The sequence below is a fragment of the Xenopus laevis genome, chromosome 6L (assembly GCF_017654675.1).
Source record: "Xenopus laevis strain J_2021 chromosome 6L, Xenopus_laevis_v10.1, whole genome shotgun sequence".
Classification (NCBI taxonomy): Eukaryota; Metazoa; Chordata; class Amphibia; order Anura; family Pipidae; genus Xenopus; species Xenopus laevis.
Window position 1 is genome coordinate 120700237 of NC_054381.1, and position 22718 is coordinate 120722954.

General features: G+C 37.4%; 1 protein-coding gene across 1 annotated transcript in view; it reads right to left on the reverse strand.

The window, feature by feature from the left end:
* Positions 1-5906: 5906 nt before the first annotated feature.
* The window catches only part of prkdc.L (protein kinase, DNA-activated, catalytic subunit L homeolog), a gene marked incomplete at its 3' end in the record, with an annotated part of 95847 nt that continues 79035 nt past the window's right edge, over positions 5907-22718 (reverse strand). The window contains 19 exon segments of the mRNA NM_001085601.1: positions 5907-6192; positions 7793-7932; positions 8134-8322; positions 8967-9168; positions 10577-10648; positions 11889-11981; positions 12246-12338; positions 13216-13436; positions 13777-13844; positions 14007-14211; positions 15647-15790; positions 15880-15967; positions 16099-16310; positions 17141-17301; positions 17810-17990; positions 18760-18938; positions 20444-20618; positions 21402-21594; positions 22137-22245. Of these exon segments, the coding sequence (NP_001079070.1) occupies positions 5988-6192; positions 7793-7932; positions 8134-8322; positions 8967-9168; positions 10577-10648; positions 11889-11981; positions 12246-12338; positions 13216-13436; positions 13777-13844; positions 14007-14211; positions 15647-15790; positions 15880-15967; positions 16099-16310; positions 17141-17301; positions 17810-17990; positions 18760-18938; positions 20444-20618; positions 21402-21594; positions 22137-22245 (2930 nt within the window).

The following is a 22718-nucleotide window of genomic DNA, read 5'->3' on the forward strand; positions in this document are numbered from 1 at the left end:
ATTTGGTTAATAGCCGGTGCCCAGGACGGGAAATTCCCAGCTCTTAGAATTGCTCCTTTCACTCCTGTTAAGTCACAATCCTCAGCATGACGAGCTTTGGACTTGAGGCGCCACCATGTGGCAGGAAAGCAAACAAGCGGGGATGACAACATAACAACATGAGCTCACAGCAAAAGTATGAAATGCCTTGAAAACAAAAATCCCACCAAAACAACCTGTGGCCTTCCAGAAAATGAGAGAGTCGACACTTCCCGAATACTGGATTCTGCACCAGAAACACGAGCTCTCACAGCTCTGACGCTCCTTTTTTAGTCATAACTGAACGGTAAAAATAGAAGCTGGAAGCAGAGACAGTCAAAAGGAAGGAATGGTTTCCCAGTGTGACTATTTGTAAAGGCAAGGAATGTACAGAACATTGATGTATGTGCCATAGAACATTTATACTACAATTCAACAGTCAAAACTACTAAGAAAATGAGACACTACCAGCAGCAAAATAGTAGGAGAAAACAGTACAATAAGGACAATGGTGAGATTAGTCACCAGTCATAATTCTTCTCCAAATGCCTCTTAATGTGTTGCTTCAAAAATGTGAAATAGTGTGAAACAGGGAATATGAAGCTAATCCTTGTGGGATAGATAATTAGATTCCCAGTCCACAGATAGCACCCCCCCCCCCCAAATAATGGACTTCTGCTAACAAATCTGTCACAGCAAAGGGTGAAGGGAGGGAGTTGCACACTGAGGGGTAAATTTACTAAGCAGCAAAAATTCACCAGCGCAACACTTCGCAAAAATGTGCTCAGACAACGCCAATTTACCAAAATGCAAAGTTGCATCCAAGGCGCCGAACGCTGGCAATTGTTTGCTAGTGTTACTTCGGCAATCAAAGCGAAGAAGCGATATCGTTCAAATATGCCTAAGCGTAACTTCGATAGAGGTCTTCGCTCAAGCTAATTTGCATACAGCGGGAAATTATAACGTTTAATGGAAGTATATGTTGCAGCAAATACATTATATTACACAAGTCCAGGGAACCTTAATAAAGAAATAGAGTTGTTATAATGCCCTACACATGAGCCCAGTGTATAGTTTATGTGCCATGTTATTACGGACTTTTGCAGCTATCACTCTGAATAAAAGGAAAGACGCCAGAGTTTTTTTGGACTTTTTCCACAAAAAAATATGATGTAAGTAACAGAAGATTGTGGAAGATCTATGAACTACAATGCACTTTGCCTGGTCTGAGGTGGTGAAGACAAGTCTGGCGAAAGAGGTAACGTTCAGTAAAATCCGCATCCTAGTGAATTTGCGGAGTAACGTCCATTCGCCAGAGCAAAAATTCGCCTGGTGATAGAGTGCGAATGAGCACTAGCGTCTTATCTTTCGCTAGCGAAGTTACGCCTGCGCCCGTTAGTAAATCAGCAAGGTGCCTAAAAGCAGTAACGCTGGCGAATCGTCGCCAACATTAGTCTCTTCGCCCTTTAGTAAATTTACACCTGAGAATCTAATTACTACAGTATTTAACTGACAAGGAGCAAACATGGAGTAGCTTCAGTTTCCCCGATTGCTTTGTTGAGCTTAAGACAAACTTCACTGGTCTAGTAACAGAATTGATGGATACATTTCTATTCTTCTATTATCACATAGTTCTGGTCCAAGCAGCAATGTGAAATGTAACATGGGGTACAGTTACCCACAAACACTGGGATTGTACAGTTGTCAGTGTTCTCATAAAACAATTGAGGTAATCAGGTTGATTGAAACAAAGCAAAATGCCATTTATACTGTTTCTCATGGAAGATTTTTATTTTGCAACCCATGAAAACCCTCAGCCAATAGAAACTGACATTGAATCTGTAGTTGTTTAGTCGGTTCAGGGAGCAATACAGGCCGGTTGTTTTCCCAGGGATAATGAGAAGGCCTGACTCACAACCCAATTGAATTGATCAAAAATCTTTGGGAAAATGGCAAAATATGTGTTTTAATGTATCCTTGTTACCAGCTTGTTCATAACAAACTCATAAAGCAACCGATTGTAGTAAAGCAGAGTCCAATTCTTTTTCAGCAGGATTTAGTCCAAGTGTCTGGACGAACCGAATCTGAACCCTTCAACATCATGTGACTTTCAATAAGGAATTAGCAAAGCAACATTTTTATTTCTCACTCCTTTTCTTTCATTACTGAACTTGTCTAACACTTTTATTCACAGGACCTCGCTGCCTCCTTGTGGTTAACTGAAGCAACTGCAGTTGGAATTGAATGTAAAATCTATTTGTATACAGAGTGACTTATGTACTCAGCACTGTACAGCACAACAATCAATTCATAGTACACACAGAGTTGATATAATAATAAATACAAAGTACAGTTACATTAAAGACTGTGGGGAAGATTCATCAAAGGTCGAGGTGAATTAGGGTTAGGAATTTCGAATGAAAAAATTAGAATTTCGAGCTATTTTTGTGTACTTCGACTAGGGAATAGTCCAAATTTGAAAAAAATTTGAATATCGAAATCTATCATGTACTGTCTCTTTAAAAACTTGACTTCGACCATTCGCCATCTAAAACCTGCTGAATCGCTGTTTTAGCCTATTGGGGACCTTCTAGAACCTTGGAGTCAATTGGTGGACTTTGAAAAATCAATAGTTTTTTTTTTTTTGGAAAAAATTTTGAATCAAATTCGATCGAATGCGCTATTCCTTTGATTCATACGACTCAAATTCAGCCAAATATGGGCCTATTTGATCGAAAAGGGACCTTTAAGACCAAAAAAAAAAAAAACTGACTTAATTTCGGTTGGTCTTTTTGATTTCGAATTTCTACGTTTTTTCAATTCGAAATTCGACCCTTGATAAATATGTCCCTAAGTGTTAAAGACAAGAGGATGAGGTAACTGCCCCATAGAGCTTACAATCTAAATGGAAGGGTTACAGGTACAAATATAAAGTGATGCAGGTTACAGTTCAGATGGGGGTTTAGTTCTGAAGAGAACAAGGGAGGGTTTTCTCCAGAGGAATTCAGGGATGTTATTCCCAATGTTTGGAGCAGGACCAGCAACACACATTACATTGTTTACCCAAATAAATAAAACTTGTCCTACAAAATCAACCATTCATTTATTAACAAATTAAAAAAGTAAATAAATTAAAAAAAAAATGATATCAAAGGAATGTCTTGGTTTTTCCACCTAGTGCTCCATTGGCCCTGGAATCAGTTGTCAGATCAAATAGACTTAGGGGCAGGTTTATCAAAATTTAGAGATTAATAAATAAAAGGATTTTCTTCTCACCTATGGGTAAATTCACCAGCTGATAAATATGGTTCTAAAAATCCCCAAAGGAATGAATAGAATGTGGGCGAGTTTTTATTTGTTAAGCTCTAAACTCACATCTTAATAAATCTGCCCCTTAATGAGCCACTTCCCCCCCCCCCCATTGCTGCCTGTATAGAGGCTTATAGACAAGCATGAACTCATTATATAGAAGCACTTACCTCTGACTGATAATTTCATTACCCTCTTTTCCAGGAAGAGCAGCTACTTGCATTAAAATCTGCAGAAGTTATACTGGAACATAGAAAGGTTTTTTAAAATTAAACAAAAAGGCAGAAGGCAAGTCTAACCCAATTCCTATTTGTGCTTATATTGAATGTAGGTTTGGCCTTTAAAATTGTTCTATAGTCAGTGTAGGACTAGTGTTGTCCATTCTGCTATTAGTGAGCTGTGGGGTTGTCACAGGGGCAGGGGATGGGCAGATGGATAGTTGAATGCGGTGGGTATGGAGGGCTCTAAATGCTGGTTGGATGAAATGTCGGGCAGTGGCAACATTCTATTGGTGGATGGACCTGCTGAGTATTGGGGTCACACAACTTTCATACCAGAGGAAGAAATTCAATATTCTTGTATGAAACACAATTCTATCAGATCCTCCCCTGGAAGTCTATAGGAGGCTAAACCTCTTTCCCTTCCCAGAATTCCCACTGGTTTGGCATAAACACTGTTAATATACTTGAAATTCTACTAAAAAAAATGGTGCTCAGTCAACATCCAAGCGAATATTTCAGAATGTAACTGGATACTGAAGAATCAAATAAAATCGTCAGCATTGCAAGGGTTTCAATCCCCATTATATTTTAGCAGAAACCTATTGTTATAGAGTCCACAGCTTTCAGTGGTACCAGCACCTGTTTTTTATTAGGAGAATTTTAGGAGTCTACAAATTCTCCTTTGTAGGATTCGTGTCAGTGCCATGGTTTCCTCTGAACATGCAGTTCAACCCTCCTCAAATGATATTACCCCCACTGTAGTACATTCTATTATGTTACTTCTTCCAAAGCATTCACTTCCCCAGCTGTTGCTGAACTAGAGTTCCCAGATCCCAAGACAAACTAGGAGATTTCATTTAATGCCAATGGGACACAGATTGTTGGAGCTGTTTTGGCCACTTGCTTTATATCATTAGTCAGTATTTCTTAACCTTTATGTATTTCACCAGCACAAAGCTGCTCGATGCATTGCTTGAAGCACACGGTGAGAAGCCATATACGTCGGAGTGTATGACATGGATATGCCACAGATATTCTGTGTACAAAGCAAGTTCCCTTTTGCTTCTACATTATTTCTTCAATAAATCTAATGTTCCTATTTATGAGCCAAGCAAATGGAAAGCTTGCAGTCCTGCCTCTGATACTACATTATAGGCCCGGCTGAGGTGAGTAGTCGTGTGTAGCAGTGCACTACCAGCCCCTTGTATCTATAGCACCACTTAGGTTTGTGTATTTTATACGAAAACATTCACTACTAAACTGAATGACCCAGTGAAACCCATTCTGGGAGGAGATGAGATATATATATATATATACACATATACACATATATATAAAATACACAAAAGCCATGAGTATCTTGTAAATTCTATCCTTATAAACGGTGACTAGTGATGTCATCAGTTATAAACGGTGAGTAGTGATGTCATTTTTGTCACATGACTCATTAAAACTTGTGTATTATAATAAATAAAGTACCCCCTGTTGGAAAATATGAGGATATTAGAAGTCACCTATGAGTTCTGTGACCTGAATAAAAGCACTCGGCCGAACATGAAGCTTCTCAGTAACATAATATAGTGAATAAAGTACCCCCCCTTGTAAAATATAAGGATATTATAAGTTACCGAGGAGTTTCATGACAATATAAAAGTACGAGGCCGAAGGCCAAGTGTTTTTATACAGGTCATGGAACTCCGAGGTAACTTCTAATATCCTCATATTTTACAACTGGGGGTACTTTATTTATTATAATACACAGATTTCAGCAAGTCATGTGACACAAATGACATCAGAACTCACCGTTTATAACTGATGACATCACTACTCACCGTTTATAACTGATGACAGAACTCACCGTTTATAACTGATGACATCAGAACTCACCGTTTATAAGGATATAATTTACAAGGTATTCATGTCTTTAGTGTATTATATACTTATATTTTACAATAGGGGGTACTTTATTTATTATAATACACAAAAGCCATGAATATCTTGTAAATTATATCCTCATAAACGGTGAGTTCTGATGTCATCAGTTATAAACGGTGAGTTCTGATGTCATTTCTGTCACATGACTCACTGAAATGTGTGTATTATAATAAATAAAGTACCCCCAGTTGCAAAATATGAGGATATTAGAAGATTTGTTCTTTTTCCATTTTGAGCTTTTGTCGAATCATTGTCTTCCAGTTGCCCAGGTAGCCTATATACTGTATATATTTATATTATACTAGTGGGACACATCTGGCCTCCTGACATCAATGCTCAAGATGGATCTGTATTAGTGAATCTGATTGGCTGGCTTAACAAAACTAATAAAAACAAATAAATGAAGTTCATTATAAAATTTTATTTTCCTTCCATTATATTTATTTCTGTAGAACAGTTTCAGGTAGAATAATGCATAAAGCCTTCATTGAGTAAATTGTGTATTTATATCCATGGCTCCCACCCTTTCCACACTCGGCCGAGGATGTTGGGGTCTGTGGCCTGGTCTATAAGGCACTGCACTTGTGTCTCTTCAGTGAGTCCATCTGGGGGCTCATTTGTTCTCCTGTTGTGCTTTTTGTCACCGCGAGCGACAGCAATGAAATCCTTGTATTCAGGAGCACTTTCATGTCCCAGGCGAAGCTCTTCACTAAAACACAAAAGGGGCAGAATTGAAAAATTCAAATTTTCTTATGGTCAAAATTGTCATATTTTACTAGGGAGAAAATTAGATTTCGAGACTCTGGCCCTGGAACTCATATTTGACTATTCGCCACCTAAAAACCTGTTAAATTGCCATTTGAGTCAATGAGAGAGGTCAAGGGATCAATTTAGAGCTAATTGCAGCCTTCCTAGCATTCAAGTTTTTTTCGGAGAAAAAACTTGAATCGAGTTTTTTTTTTAAACTCGAATTGAATTCGATTCGAGTTTTCGGGTCAATTCAGATCATCAGAGTTTTAAAAATTCAATTCTATTAATACATTTCAAATAGGTCATTGTATTGTGAAACAATTCCTACACATCAATGAAATCCCAGTAAAGAAGTAGCTAGAAATGTTGTACCTTAAGGAGCAGATTTATCAAGGGTCGAATTTCGAGTTTATGGGAGTTTCCAATAAACTCGAAATTTGAAAAGAAAAAAGATTTTTTTTTTTTTTTTAAAATGGGTGACTAGGATTGAGCTGCAAATTGGAATCAAATTTTTCAAAACATTTTTTTTTCTTCAAAAGTCCACCAAACGACTCCAAATTGATTGTAGGGAGGTCCCCCCATAGGCTAAAACACCAATTCTGAAGGTTTTAGATGGCGAATAGTCAAATTATTAAAGGGACAGTACATTTCAAAATTCGAATTTTTTTGAATTGGAATTGAATTTGGACTATTCCCTAGTCGAATTACACTAAAATAACTCGAAATGCGATTTTAAAGGGGTTGTTCACCTTCAAACAACTAGTTGGTTTCAGATAGATCACCAGAAATAACGACTTTTTCCAATGACTTTCTATTTTCTATGTGTGACGGTTTTCCTAATATTGAAGTGTAAAGTGTTATTTCTCTCCTTCTGAAGCAGCTCTGGGGGGGGGTCGCCGACCCTGTAAACTGTTCTAAATTGATACATTAGTTGATACATTTCTTTGTCCCTGCTGAGCAGAATCTCTGGGTTTCATTACAGGCAGCTGTTAGAATTGATACAATAGTTGCTAATACTCCAGAGATTCTGCTGAGAAATGGATCAACTAAATGTTGCAAAATTGTAACAGTTCAGAGTCTGCACCTGAATTACTGAGCTGCCAGACTCAAACACCACAGACACGAACATTCACCTTTAAACTTAGATTTTGGAAAAACCGTAAAAAATAAATATTGGAAAGTAATTGAAAAAAGTCTTTATTTCAGGGGAACAATCTGAAAACAACTGAATTGAAAAAAGTGTTTAGAAGGTGAACAACCCCTTTAAAATTCAAATTTTCAATTCGACCGTTGATAAAGATGCCCCAGTAGCTCCCCTTCTTCCTTTCTGCTGATTTGCTGCACAGACACACAATACACAGTATAAAATAACACTCACAAGGCTAGATACAACTCTTACTTCCTGATAATGTTTTGATTATATTTGACACCTAAGTGCTCACTTCTCACCAGCAGCCCAGATCTTACTGAGCATGTGCAGTGCCACTGACACTCAGAAGGCGTGTAACAAAACCAGAGATGGTGGAGGTACCAGACACCCCAGTCTCCTACCAACTTACCAAGTGATTTCACAAGGATTTGCACCATCGAGTTTTCTTTTGGCACAATGAATTTTCTGTTGAGGATACCAGTTATGGGAAGTGACGTCTACAGCTTTTTTCCATTCTCCTTTCTTCTTCATTTGTTTCAGCTCTAGATTCTGGGGCAAAGAGAGCAGACGTTTTATTGGTGGGAAGCCCTCACTGTCAGGTTACACAAAGCATTTCTACTTGATACAGACAAATGACAGTTGTCCTTTACAATGAACATGTTTATGGCTGAACTGTGTGTCAGCAGCCTAATAACACACACGTCTCTAAGGTCCTATAGATGATGAGAAAACATGAGCCAATAAGGTTACCTTCCAGTCCAGTGAAGGCTCTTTTATGAAGACATCCATAGTGGTAACGAGCAACCCGGGATCTGAGCGATACGCCCTTAAAGAATGTACCATCACACTGTCAAACAGTCCCGAATCCTTCATGGGCAACATCAGATTGACTATTTGGCGAGTCAGGCGGAAAGGCATCAGTTCTGGGACTGGCAAAAACTTCAAAAGCAACAAGACTTCAGATTAATAACATCCTGGAGATTAGGCTTCATAACATAATGTATCAATTTATTTGGGTGAAATAGAATTTAAAGGGAAAGTTCACCATATAATACACTTTCATAATACACACACAGTTTGCAATTAAAATTAAATATATATATATATATATATACACACACACACATACATACATAGGTATAAGATCCATTATCCGGAAACCCGTTATCCAGAAAGCTCAGAATTACTGCAAGGATGTCTCCCATAGACTCCATTTTATCCAAATAATCCAAATTTTTAAAAATGATTTCCTTCTTCTGTAATAATAAAATTGTACCTTGTACCGAGATAGAATTAATCCTTATTGAAAGTAAAATCAGCCTATTGGGTTTATTCAATGTTTACATGATTTTCTAGTAGACTTAGGGCATCAAGATCCAAAATTCTCTCTGGATACCAGAAAGCCAATAAATGCAATGGGCAAACTTGATTATTTTTTGTATTGTAGTTGTGTATGATAGGCCTCTCCTATTCAATGCACCATTGGTCAGTAAGATGGCTGCCTGGTTGCTAGGGTCAGTCTGTCCGGTATCTATTTACCAGCTGTAAACCGTAATGGTACTAAAAGTTCCCTGGGCTGTTACCTGGGTGGCAGTGCCAAAAGCATGTCCAAAGTCTATACCAATCATTCCCCCAGTCTCCATGTTGATCATGAAGTTGGACAAGTGTCGATCTCCGATGCCAACGATCCAGTGACTGACGCAGAGCAGAGCGTGGGAGCGGGCGAAGTGGGAGCGCAGAGAGAGAAAAGCTTCAGGAGTCGTACTCATCTTCACAAAGGCTCTCCTGGGAATGACACACAACCACATCCATGTCATCAAACCAACACAATCTGATCAACGGTTTCGGTGAGGATAGACAACACAAAACTAATTGCCCAATATAGTGTAGTAATTCCAAGGCTTGTCACACACCTTTATGTCAATTCACAGTTATTAGGGGAAGTGCTCTTTTTCCTTCAGCTTTTGGGTGAATCGCATATAGAAAAGTCTCCGCAGTTGCCAGCGTTCTGACCACAGCGTGCAGTCCTGGGCACCGTCGAATGAATGAGCCCATGACTGGTGTGGGTGTGAAACGTGTAGGGCAGATGGAGATACAAATTATAAATTTTTTAACTTTGTACAAATAAAAGATATACTTTTTAACTAATTTTGTGGATCCATGCCGGTTGGCCCTGCTTCTTCTTTACACATTCGAATGACGTTGCAGCCTGACGCGTTTCATCTTCTGACTTCCTCAAAAGCCTTTGAAGAAGTCAGAAGCCAAAATGCGTCAGTTTACGATGTCATCAAACTGCACGCCGAGGCCAGAACGCCGGCAACCATTACTGACTGAATGACTTCCGCAAGTCTGGAATATTGTCACTGAGGAGACTTTTCTATATGTGATTTTAAGCTGTTAAAACATGTGAGTGTAATTTTGAACAAATATTGTGTTATTAAAAAGGGTTTACACTATTTTGAGTACTAGTGGCTGAACATTGGAGAAAAGAAAAATAAATCAAAGCTTGCAGATTTATAAACGTTTGTAAGGTCCCAATCTCAAACCCGAGAAGGTGTTACTGTTCAAAAAGATTGGTTAAAGGGTATATAAACCCAAAAGGTGAAGGAAAAAGAGCACATCCCCCTAATAACTGTGAATTGACATAAAGGTGTGTCACAGAGCCTTGGAATTACTACCTTAAATTAGGCAATTAGACTTGTGTTGTCTATCCTCACGCTGTTTTTAGCGCTGGTTCATCTTTAATAAGTGTCGTGTCGGCTATATCCGAGGGAGAACGGGATCTGGGACCGGCTAAGGAAGCAAACTGCAGAATTTCTAGATATTTTTTCAGCATAATTTGACGGCTAATAAGGAAGACGTCGCTGTATTTCAGTTTCCCTTGTGAGAAAAGTAATTTTATATAAATACTATAATTTAGGAAGGGAAACAAAATGCAATTAAAGGAGAGTGCTTCCCAGAGGCTACAATGAGCCATGTCACTGGGAGAGAGAAGTCTGTGTAGTCTCAGTGGTCACAAAACAACAGGTTCTCTCGGTTATATTTATTTGTACAGCCGTTAAACAAAAAAGCACATTCCTACAGGTCCCTGGACATTTCCTACTGATTCAAAACGATTTCATTAGTAGCCCTGAGGGCAAGGGAACTTTTACCCTGTTACCTGTTACCTTTTTCATTAAATTAATGTCCTCACCTTAAAAGGTCTTTAGGTACAAGAGCTTCTCGCTCTCTAAATGAAGCAACTGTGTTTGTTCTGTCACATCTCCTGCAAATAAATATAATAATTAGTAAATAAAAAGTCGTCAGCAACCAACGGTCACAGTAATTAAAATGTCCAGTAGCCCCAATCTCTCTTTACACCAAACACAACATTTCGGGGAGGTGTGTAACCCATTCCCTTCCTCCCAGTCTTGCTTCTCGGGCAATATTTTTCCACTGCTAAAATTATTGCTACTTCACCACATTCACAGACACTGCAAGTCAATTGCACAACATTCTCCCTCTATCACATGCAATATACTAAATATACTATACAGTCTGAGAACACATAGAGATAACGATTACTAGAAGACACAGAAAGCGAAAGTTCTGATCTTGAAAATCCGCAGCACAAGAACAGAGAAACTACACATTTTTTTCATAAAAAAATGTAATATTAATAGGGTTGTTCACCTTTAAATTAACGTTTAGTATGACGAAGACGTTGATATTCAGAGACAATTTCCCATTTTTTATTACGCATGTGGTTTTATAGTTATTTAGCTCTTTATTCAGCAGCTCTCCAATTTGCAATTTTAGCAGCTCTATGGTTGCTAAGGTTTTATTTAGCCTAGCAACCAGGCAGTGGTTTGAATTAGAGACTGGAATATGAATAGGTGAGGGTCTGAACAAATACAAAAGTAATATAAATAGGTTGATGCAGTAAAAGCGGCAAAAGCCTTATGCGTTTCATGCCTTAGAGCCTATGATTAAGTGCCTCTAAGGCACAAAACGCCTAAGGCTTTTGCTGTGATGTTTTTCGCCTTTTTTACTGCATCAACCTATGGAGTGTGGTCCTTTTTTTTATTTGCATTGTTTGCCTGCCTGAGCTGAAAGTCTAGGGCTTGAGCACCTGGACCCCCCATTGATTTGGGTAAGTCTACCCCAATTTACAATATGTTCAACACAAACTTTTTTGTAAATAATTTTCCGTAGCAAAGTAATATAATACAATACAAATATTAAGTAAAACAATACAAAGTCATATCAAATTGTAGCTTTAGAGAGCAATCATATTTGACTGCTGGGGTCAGTGACCCTCCCTCCATTTTAAAGCTGGAGAGAGGCAGAAGAAGAAGACAAATGATTTAAAAACGATAAAATATAAATAATGAAGGAATAGAAAAATTCTTTAAGTTAAAGGTGAAGCAACACTTTAAGGGTACTCCTGTTCAAGCACAATATACACACATCCAATATTTTACACATACTGTAGCTTTATTAGATGGTTAATTTGTTCAACTTACGTATAAGATGTAACATGCTGGCGAGCATCCCCAACTTTTTCTTTTTTGTCTAACCAGGCATTATAATGGTATAGTGGTCCATTAGTGGTTTTACTACAATTAAAATTAAAATATATTAAAGGCAATATAAATCAAGTGTTCCCACGTGAAACAGGTTTGCTCCCCTCTGTACAGCGGCTTTTACAGTTTAACGTTAGATGAAGAGGAAGATGAAGAAGATAAAGGAGAGAGGCTGTATTCCAAGTCAAGTAATCTTTCAAAAGCTGTGAATATTACAAGAAATAGGTTTACGCACGAGCAGCTTGTATTGTAAAGAGATGACTGAGCTGCAGGAGGAGACAATTACATGGAATGTACCTGTTATAGATCTTGGCTTCATCTTCTGTCATTGTATTTAAAATGAACTCTTTTAAGGTGCAGGTGTTCTCCAGCCATTCGATTAGGCCAATTCTGTAAAGGAAAAGATACAAATTGGTCATTCACTAATTATACATACAGACTAATCTAATCTATATCCTTTATTATCTTACAGGATTACACTGGTAGGGCAGGTTTCATTTGTATTGAAATACCAGTAATTACAATAATAATAATACAAATTGTTCTAAAGATTTGTATGTATGTATGTGTATATTTATTTATGAATGTATGTATGTATATGTATGTATGTATGTATGTATGTATGTATGTATGTATGTATGCAGGCGTGGCATCCTTGCAGTAAGTGTATTAAAGGAGAACTAAAGCTTAACTAAATAAGTAGCTAGAAATGTTGAACATTATGTTTTGGGCTTCTGTACCAGCCCAAGGCAACCACAGCCCTTTAGCAGTAAAGATCTGTGTCTCCAAAGATGCCCCAGTAGCTCCCCATCTTCTTTTCTGCTGATTCACTGCACATGCTCTGTGCTGATGTCACTTACCGAGCTTAGGGACCCACTCACAAAATATATATACAGAATATAAACGTCACAATATGAGGCTGATTAGTAATTAATACATGGCAGCACAGAAACCAGTGCAGTTAGCATCAGAATTTAATAATCAGCCTTGTAGCACCAGTTTATATTACAAGTTAACCTCATTTTCTCCTTGATCATTTGTGACGACCCCTAAGCTTAGCTTCTCAACAGCTGCTCAGAGCCCACTGAGCATGTCAGTGTCACAGACACTTTCCAAGATGGTGACCCCCTGTGACAAGTTTGAAGTCCTGGATCATTGCTGTTATTGACAAGCTGAAACTTTAGGCTGGTGCAATAAATTCAGTATATAAAATATGACATTTTTAGCTATATTCATTTTAAGGGTTTAGATCTCCTTTAAGATTTACCTTGTGGTCATTGGAATGACTTGGTAGGTTTTCAGCTGCATGTGTCTCTGGCTACAAGCAGCATCTTGGGAAAGGATAATGTTCATAATTTCAAAAAGTTGCTCTATCCGCTGGTCCTGGCGTAAGTCTTCACCGCCTTTTACCAGAAAGGGGTACTCTCGCTCATCGTTTCCTCTCACGATAATACGTTTCGGTTTCCTTATTGAAGCCATAACACTGACCTTGCAGCAGGAAAGAAAAAAAAAAGAAGATCCAAATGTTGTTTTGCAATCATGTTTATTATCTCTATAACACTATACAAACAAGTATGTTTTGCCTGCACTCATTCCAGGTGGATTCAAGGGGATGGTTTCAACAGAAGAACAGAAAATCACCGGCACAACTGGGAAACCCTTGCTCATTTATTAACGTTTTGGGGAGTTGCATCCACAAATAAGGGTTTTCCCTGCTAGTATTACCCAGTTGTGCCAGTGATTTTCTGTTCTTCTATACGGAATTTGAGGTTGCCAATCCTCTTTCATCAATTTTTTATTTTTGCTGACAGTAAGAGGAACTCCTTACCCGTTCATCAAATCCAGAGATTTTTACATGATATTCTGGCATCGGTTTGCTTCTCCCACTATACTGACCTGGAACAAAATGGAATAATTTAAATTTAGAGAAAAAAAACACCCTGCATTAAACGGATATTTATTGTGCCACAAAAACACATCTACATGTGGAGGAAATTTTTTTAAAACTTCAGTCATATGTAGTGACATTATTCCCCCCAGCATTCTCTGGACAGCTACCTGGAATCTCTAACTCATTTCGCAAAAATTCAGGTTTAAACTCGCTCATCCAAGGTGAATACTCTTTTAAATTCCCAGGCTCTTTTTGTTGTTCTTTCATTTTTGTAATCAGTGGTCCCACGGTCTTATTAAATCCATCACATTTTATATTCAGAAGTTTTGATCCCTCAGGTCCAAAAGCTTTGTCAAAGTCCTTGGTGTATTTCTGCAACAAAATATGAAATCGAGATTTTTCAACACCAACTGTCTTTATAATATTGTAAAACACATAGAAAAGTGAGCTGACAGTTTGCATTAATACATTTATTAGACAGATGTAGAAAAAAAGCCAGCTAAAAACCAGGGCCATTCACCTGTTCCACTTGCTTTCTTTCAATGTAATTCATTTAAAACTATTCAAAGTCTCCCGTTATCACGTGCCACTAGGAGAGGAGAGCCATAACCAACACATGAGGTTACACTACAACAACCCAGTTGAATTGTTCTCAGGGACATGAGGTTAGGTTTCTGACTTACACATCAATTTTGGTCTCATCAGACCACAGAACTTTTTTTCTACATTTTTGCTTCATCTCCCACAAGTCTTTTGATAAAAACACCAACTGGTTTCGGAGTTGTGATTATATTGTGAATATTTTTATTATGCCATATTATTGTCATGTTTAACAATGGATTCAACAGAGCTCCAGGGGATCATTAAAGCTATGGATATATTTTTGTTAATACTCAACTCTGATTGGTTCTTCTCAAAAACTTTATCCGGGACTTGGTTTCATAGCCGCTTGGTCTTCTTAAAGCTATTTGTTTACAAATATTTTCTAAGAAACTTTGCATCATGCCAGTTGTATAGTTTTTACTTTCAGATCTTAGAAGTCTTTCATTACACATGTAAATTCTATTCAACAACTTATGTATTGTCTAAATAAAGGGAATTGGTTTGACGGCAGTTTATTTAGGGGCTTCACAGCAAGGGGTGAAGACTTGGGAGTAAACACGTTTTTCAGGATATGGCGGAGGACTTCAGCTCTCCACATTTTACTGCACAAATCATAACATTATCATTATACCATGTCAATTAGCCCCCCTGTAAGGTACATAGTATTTACTGATGCTATACAAATAAATTAAAAAACTGCACATGTACCAATGCCCTAAATATTATTTTTTTTATATATTTAAAGGATATTAGACCAGTAACATCAAATTTTTTTTAAAAAAAATAAATTCATTAGTATAGAACGGGAAAAAAACACAAAGACGAATGAAACTTTTAAATCGCTACGTCTTTATTAAGAAATAACTCATTGAAACTTCGCTTGCTCTCCTCTTCAGAAAAGGCGACGATCCATCATGCGGCGCTTGATTTCTCCTCCCTGGCGATCTCCTATAAGGAAGGCAGGGAGGGGAAATCGAGTGCCACACGATGGATCGCCTATTCTGAAGAGGAGCGCAAGCGGAGTTTTGGTAAGTTATTTCTTAAGAAAGACTTATGTTTTAAAAGTTTCATTTGTCTTTGTGTTTTTTTTCGTTCTATACTAACGAATTTTAAAAAAAATAATTGATATTACTGGTCCTTTAATAAAGAAAGAAATGCTGACCTGTGGAAGTTATGCAAACTATTTTTAAAACAAAATACAAACCTCACAAAATCTCCTCCTGAATGCTCCCATGAAATGATCCTTTGGATTCCCCAAGTTTGTATACATCTCTTTATACAGTTCCTTAATTTTGTTTTTATTCACATTAGGTTTTGACAGTTCGTTTGAGACATCTTCCCACCAATCCTATAAAACAAAGATATTTAAATATTTATTTTATTTTATAGACTAAAAAAACCCATGCACATTTACTTAAAAGACACATTTTTACTTACCTGGAATATCATTGGTGGATTAGAAAGCTGTTCCAAAGCACGAATAAAATCTTGAGCTACATTATCCTTATCCAGCTTGCTCTTGATCCTGCCAAATCAAATAGAGATATGTTTGGTTTTTTTAAATAAAAAAAACCCACAGCGTGGTAACTAAAATTCAGAAAAACAATATATCTGTCCTGGCTCCATAACAATAGTTATTAAATGACATTTCCTTACCTGTTTACATATTCTCTGTTTTTGTGCCCAACAACAGTGTCTTCAAAGTTATAGCTTTCACCACTGACCATAAATGGGTAAACTAAGGCCTGTGGGTAATTCTCAGCAATCTCTTCAATGATATGCTGCACTGCAATAGATTCCTTTTTATCAAGCATGGCCATCATTTGGCTGATCCAGCCTATAAACTGCCAGCATGGAACTGTACAGTTCTGCAAAACAAATCAAACATGTCTAAATTCTGACTGCCAACAAAACAGTGCCTTTAACTGGAGATTTACACATTTGATTTTAGCAAATACAATAAGCTCCAATGACCTGGGTGCATTCTAAATTGCTATTACGGACTCATCTTCTGATTCCTGATTCTCCTGCCTGATTGTTGCCTGCCTTGACCTTTTGCCTGAATTTTGAATCTCTTAAATCCCTTGGATACAGTGTATTGATTTATCTGCCTACCAGAACTGAGCTTCCTCATTGGTCCTGACTTCCAATACAGCCCCTTTAAAGGGGACCTGTCACCCTAAGAAATAATTCCAAATTAATTTTTATCATGTTAGTTGAGCAAAACACTACATGTATTATTTAAATTTTGTTTCCTTCAATCTTGGTATTACACAATCACAGCAGGCAGGAGCCATTTTGTGGACACTGTTATTAAGACAAGTTGTGTATCACCCCCAAAATCTTGTGTATGCGCCAGAATGGGGGACCAAATGCCCATACACATTGCCCTACACAATTATAGAATGTGAGCAGGGAGAGGGGATGTGGGGAAAGCAGTGACATGTTGGAAGTGTTGAATTGAAAGTGAAAGTAATTGACTGCCTCAGGCATAGAGGCAGGGCAGGTAATATTTGATTGACAGCTCATATATTTAAACTCCTTTATAACAGGTTTGGATGCTTTAGTGAAAAAAACTATTTGGCTCCCATGTTTAATTTGCAAATTACTTTTATACAGCTTTTTATGTGTAGGTGACAGGTCCACTTTAAGAGCACTAAACTCAAGCTCTGCTCCTTTTCTGGAGCACACGACTCACCTCTCTTGCCATTAGGTCCAAGGTTTCAGAAGGATACTGTTCAATGATTTGAAGCATTCTGGGAAATTTTAGTCTTGCTTCACTAGAATTTAGTTTCAGTGCTTTAATCATTTTCTCCACCATGATTTCTGGGAAGTTTTGGTAATCCGCACGGTCCATCACTGATAAAAATATAAATGCACATTATACCACCTATTAAGTAACTCATCTCCAAAGGACAGTTTTTGTTTTTATTTATTTTTGCAACATTCCCCCCAATTCCATATTTAGTAACGAATAATCACACAAGCTCTGGTAGCATAGAATGTTCTGGAAATGCAGAAATTATACTGGGCTGCACAGTTAGCAAGACATTTTACCACATGGTATTTTTCTCAGGAGAAAAACTCTAGTTTCAACAGGATCGACTATCACGGTAACCGTTGCTATAGGTAGAGGGACAGATACTGTATGTCTGCTTATCTAAAAATATTATTTTCAAATTATATTATAATGCGAATATAAAGTATAGAACAAAGTTTTTGACACAACATGACATGAAAACAAGTACATTAGACTCTATACTACAGTTTTCTGCTTTAATTGATATACAAACAATGCGAGTGAGGAAACCATATTTTAAAAAAATAGGTGAAGATATCAAATGGCAGACATTTCAGATGATTTTACCTGCTGATTCCTCCTCCACCTTCCTGAGATGTGAGTCACAAAAATCCACCAACGTCATGTATGCCTTAATGATTCCTCTGACATCAATCTGGTCTGTGGAATGTGATTGCTCCTCCTCTGTTGCCTTTCGGACGGCATTTGTAAAGTAATGCAGAGACTTCCTGTAGAGACCACCGACTACCTGAAATCAGTCACCATTGCACACAGCACATCAGTTCAGTGACTGTTATCACCATTTATAATATAATATCTATGAGAGTGCAGAGAGGCATTGGAACCTTTAAGGGATCCTGTCATCGGAAAACATGTTTTTTTCAAAACTCATCAGTTAATAGTGCTACTCCAGCAGAATTCTGCACTGAAATCCATTTCTCAAAAGAGCAAACAGATTTGGGGCTAGACATTTTGTCAATTTCCCAGCTGCCCTTGGTCATGTGACTTGTGCCTGCACTTTAGGAAAGAAATGCTTTCTGGCAGGCTGCTGTTTTTCCTTCTCAATGTAACTGAATGTGTCTCAGTGGGACATGGGTTTTTACTATTGAGTGTTGTTCTTAGATCTACCAGGCAGCTGTTATCTTGTGTTAGGGAGCTGCTATCTGGTTACCTTCCCATTGTTCTTTTGTTTGGCTGCTGGGGGGGTGGGTGGAAGGGAGGGGGGTGATATCACTCCAACTTGCAGTACAGCAGTAAAGAGTGATTGAAGTTTATCAGAGCACAAGTCACATGACTTGGGGCAGCTGGGAAAGTGACAATATGTCTAGCCCCATGTCAGATTTCAAAATTGAATATAAAAAAATCTGTTTGCTCTTTTGAGAAATGGATTTCAGTGCAGAATTATGCTGGAGCAGCACTATTAACTGATTCATTTTGGAAAAAAAAAATTTCCCATGACAGTATCCCTTTAAACTAAATTATCTAAATACTGGGAAAAAAAGGGGGACGAAACTTACGTTTTCTGGAGATTCCGAGAGATCTTTGACTTTTCCAGCTTTTCCATCTTCTATTTTATATAGGCAGTCAGGTTCCTTGCAGACAGCATCAGCCATAATTCTGTAAGTATCTCCCAGTAACATATTCTGATATCTGCATGCCTTGGTGTTTTTGGTCAAATATTCTGTTTTGCTCTCCTCTGTAAAATTATCAAATGTATGTATTTAATGTCATTTCACACTAGCAAAAGGAAAAAAAAGCAATCAAAGTATCAAGGAAGCCAATTGTATTTATTTATAAAGCATCAAATGAGGTTTATTCAGTGCATGGCACACAGACTGGAATGTCAGATATAACATTATATTGCATACCTAAAGCATATACAGGTATAGAACCTGTTATCCAGAATGCTCAGGACCTGGGGCTTTCTGGATAATTGATCTTTCCATAATTTGGATCTTTATGCCTTAAAGTGATACTGACACTAAAAAACTACTTAAAATATGAATGTACATTAAATGTTACCTACAGTATAAGTCATGTTGATTGTTTTTGCTGAGAGGTTTGTTTTTGTAAATAATTGTTGGTTGAAGTTCCTTAACCTGACTATTTTGCCAACCTGATTGTCCCATCTCAGCCTGTCAGTTTAAAGTTTCTAATGCTAACAGACTCCTGCTGCACAAATATGGCAGCCCCTTCATAGGTGATCACTGGGAGTCAGATAGGTAATGTAAAAACATTGGGCAAATACTTTATGGCAAAATTACAAGAGCATGCAAAGTAAATATTATGATAGATGTAAAAAAAGCATAATTTCTGGTGTCAGTATCTCTTTAAGTCTACTAGAAAATCACAATAAAAACATTAAATAAACCCAATAGGCGGGTTTTGCCCCCAATAAGGATTAATGATATTTTACTTTGGATCAAGTACAAGCTACTGTTTTATTATTGCAGAGAAAAAGGAAATCATTTTTTTTATTTGGATAAAATGGAGTTTATGGGAAATGGCCTTCCCATAATTCAGAGCTTTCTGGATAACAGGTTTCCGGATAACGGATCCCATACCTGCATATGCAGGGCAATATTATTTACAAATCCTAACCCAGTTCATATTAAAAAAGTTAAGCAGCGGCACAAGAGCAACTAGAGACTATAGTAACTGCAACCCTCTACCGTGAATCAGAAAACACATACTGTTCATTTAATGGTAAAATAAAGTATTTCATGGTAAAATAAAGTAACACCCAAAAAAAAGAAAGTAATTACAATATAATCTACTGCTACCCTGGTAAAACAATACTATATTAGACAGGACGTATCTGCCATCTGCTATGTAACCCGAGCCGTCTCTCCTTATTTCCAGCTTGAATGGCTGCCCCCATGTTTATATAAACTATAAAAGTCTTTCTGAAGCAAACCCAGTTTTACTAGTGCAGGCCAGCAGTACATTATATTGAAATTACTTTGATACACTTTCATTTCTTGGTGTTACTGTTCTTAAAAACATAGTATCTACTTGCTTGAGTGAACAGCGTAATAAAATACCGTATTTATTATTTTAGCTAGTCTAATTTCTTTATGGGTATAACCCACTTTAAATGACTATTTCTTATGATTAGGTCATTCATGTCTGCGTTATGTATCTCATAATATTTCTATATGCAATATATTCTACAAATACAATATACTGCATAAAAAGTACCTAGTAAAGGAATGGTCTTAAGTGCAGTGAGAATTTGCTCTGAACAAGTCAAGTCTCGGCTGCGGCTGTGACTATAACGACTATAGCTGTGGATCCATTTCACTGACCAGTCTTCATTGGTTTTCGACTCTCTGTGAAGATCCTTCAGAAGCTTCATGGCAACAGAAAAGTTGTTCTACAGAAACACATAAAAGAGAGATATTTCAATTAAATCAGAAATGTGGAAATGTGTCAGATTGAACAGTAAAGGTTAATAAATTTCAACATAAATAAGAACCCACATTTTTTTTGGTAAAGAAACAGATAAAATGTACTTCGCTGCGCAACATGTTGGTGCTCTAAAACACATTATCAATAATAATAATAATAATAATAATAATAATAAAACTGAGATTTTTAGTGCTTGCTTCTTTATGGCAAGCAATGTAAAGCCTTCTGAAAACAAAAGGAACAGGAAACCTTACTTTAAATATAAAAACTTTTTTAAATGGCTTTCCATTTTTTATATTTTTTTTCTCCCCACAATTGACAGTTAAAATTTTATATTTCAGTCTGGCAGCTTCGTAATTCAGGTTTGCATTCTGAACAATTAGCTACATTAGTTGATACATTTCCCAAAAGCATTTGTGAAATATTAGCAACTATTGTATCAATTATAATAGCTGCCTTTAATTAAACTCAGGGATTCTGCTCAGCAGGGACAAAGATATGAAAAGTATCAACTAAAGTATCAGTTTAGAACAGTTTACAAATTCAGTGACCCCCCCCCCCAGAGCTGCTTTAGAAAGACATAAGAAGGTGAAAAATAAAACTTTAATATTATAAAAATGGTCAGAAATAGAAAATAGTAAGTAACTGGAAAAAGTCTTTATTTCTGGTGAACTGATCTGAAAACAACTGAACTGAAAAAAAAATGTTGGAAGGTGAACAATCCCTTTAACACTGTCAATGATTGTACCTGTTTTCTGGCACTATCGACCATCTTCATTTTCATTGTAAATCTGCATTTATTTATCATGACAGCAATATCTTCCTGCCGGTCAACTTCCATGGCTTCGTTGCCATCAGCCAGGTCATCTACTTCCATACTCTCATCCACCAGCTGGGGATGACCAACTGCAACATCTTGGATTTTGTCAAGAAAGAAGCATCTATAAAAAACGATATAAGCTTGCAGCGTAACCTCAAATAATGAAAAAGAAAATGAACATTCCTGCAAGATTACTATGAGCACATAATGTTTAGACAGAAAAACGTCATTTACTATACTTTCCGGGTATTGAGGAGTTTTGCTTTACAACAAAGAAGGATTTTAAGCCATAAAAAATGAAGGATGGCACCCATTAGTGAGGCTCATTATCAAAACTGGGCAGTACTTTAAGGCAACCAATCAAATTGTAGCATTCATTGTTATTTTTTTGTAGCTGGCTCAAATGGCTGCTAAAGGTTACTGCCCAGGTGTAAGTTTGCTCAGATAAAGAAAGTTGTTTTCTTGAATAGTGTCAGTAACAATGCCCCTTCCCTTCCTGCACTGCAGGCTGCTACAGAACACTTGCTCTATACACTTCTGGATGAAAATAGTAAAACGAATATGTTTGAGCTTTAAAAACCGATACATACAACGTTGTTAAACAAACCCATACACTTTAAAAGTAGAATACAGAGCACAAACAATTTAATAATATGTGTTTACCGATTAGAGATGATATCATCCCAGATGTTCATAGGGTCCATTTTACTATCTGGATATCTTTTCATCCAACCTTGAAAGAGTTTTCTCAGTGAAGAAGAGGATACATTTCCTGCAGAGAATGTTAAACCCAAACGATTCATTAACAGAAGCCTTAAATCATAAGGAATAACTGTGATGACTTTATGACTGGATGGATACAATGGATACAGTCAGACATTCCATATCCATGAAAGAATGGATACAGTCACAATCATACATACAGTCACACAGGCTCAATGCAGGACTCCTCTATAAATTCTTTCATTAAGGGTAAGGGCACACCTAGATATTCGAGGAGAATTAGTCGCCCGCTTGCGGCGCTTCGATTTCCAATGTCACCGGAAGTTTCCTCACGAGGAAATTCGGGGCGTCTTCGGAAATCGAAACGCCGTGAGTACATTGGCGCAGTAATTTTTTCATTGAAGCAGACGGAAATCACAGGGAAGCAGTTCGGGGAGATTAGTCGCCCCAAAGAAGAGGCGATTAGTCGCCGGGCGACTAAATCTCCAGGTGTGTCCTTACTTAAAAGGTTAAGACAGTTCA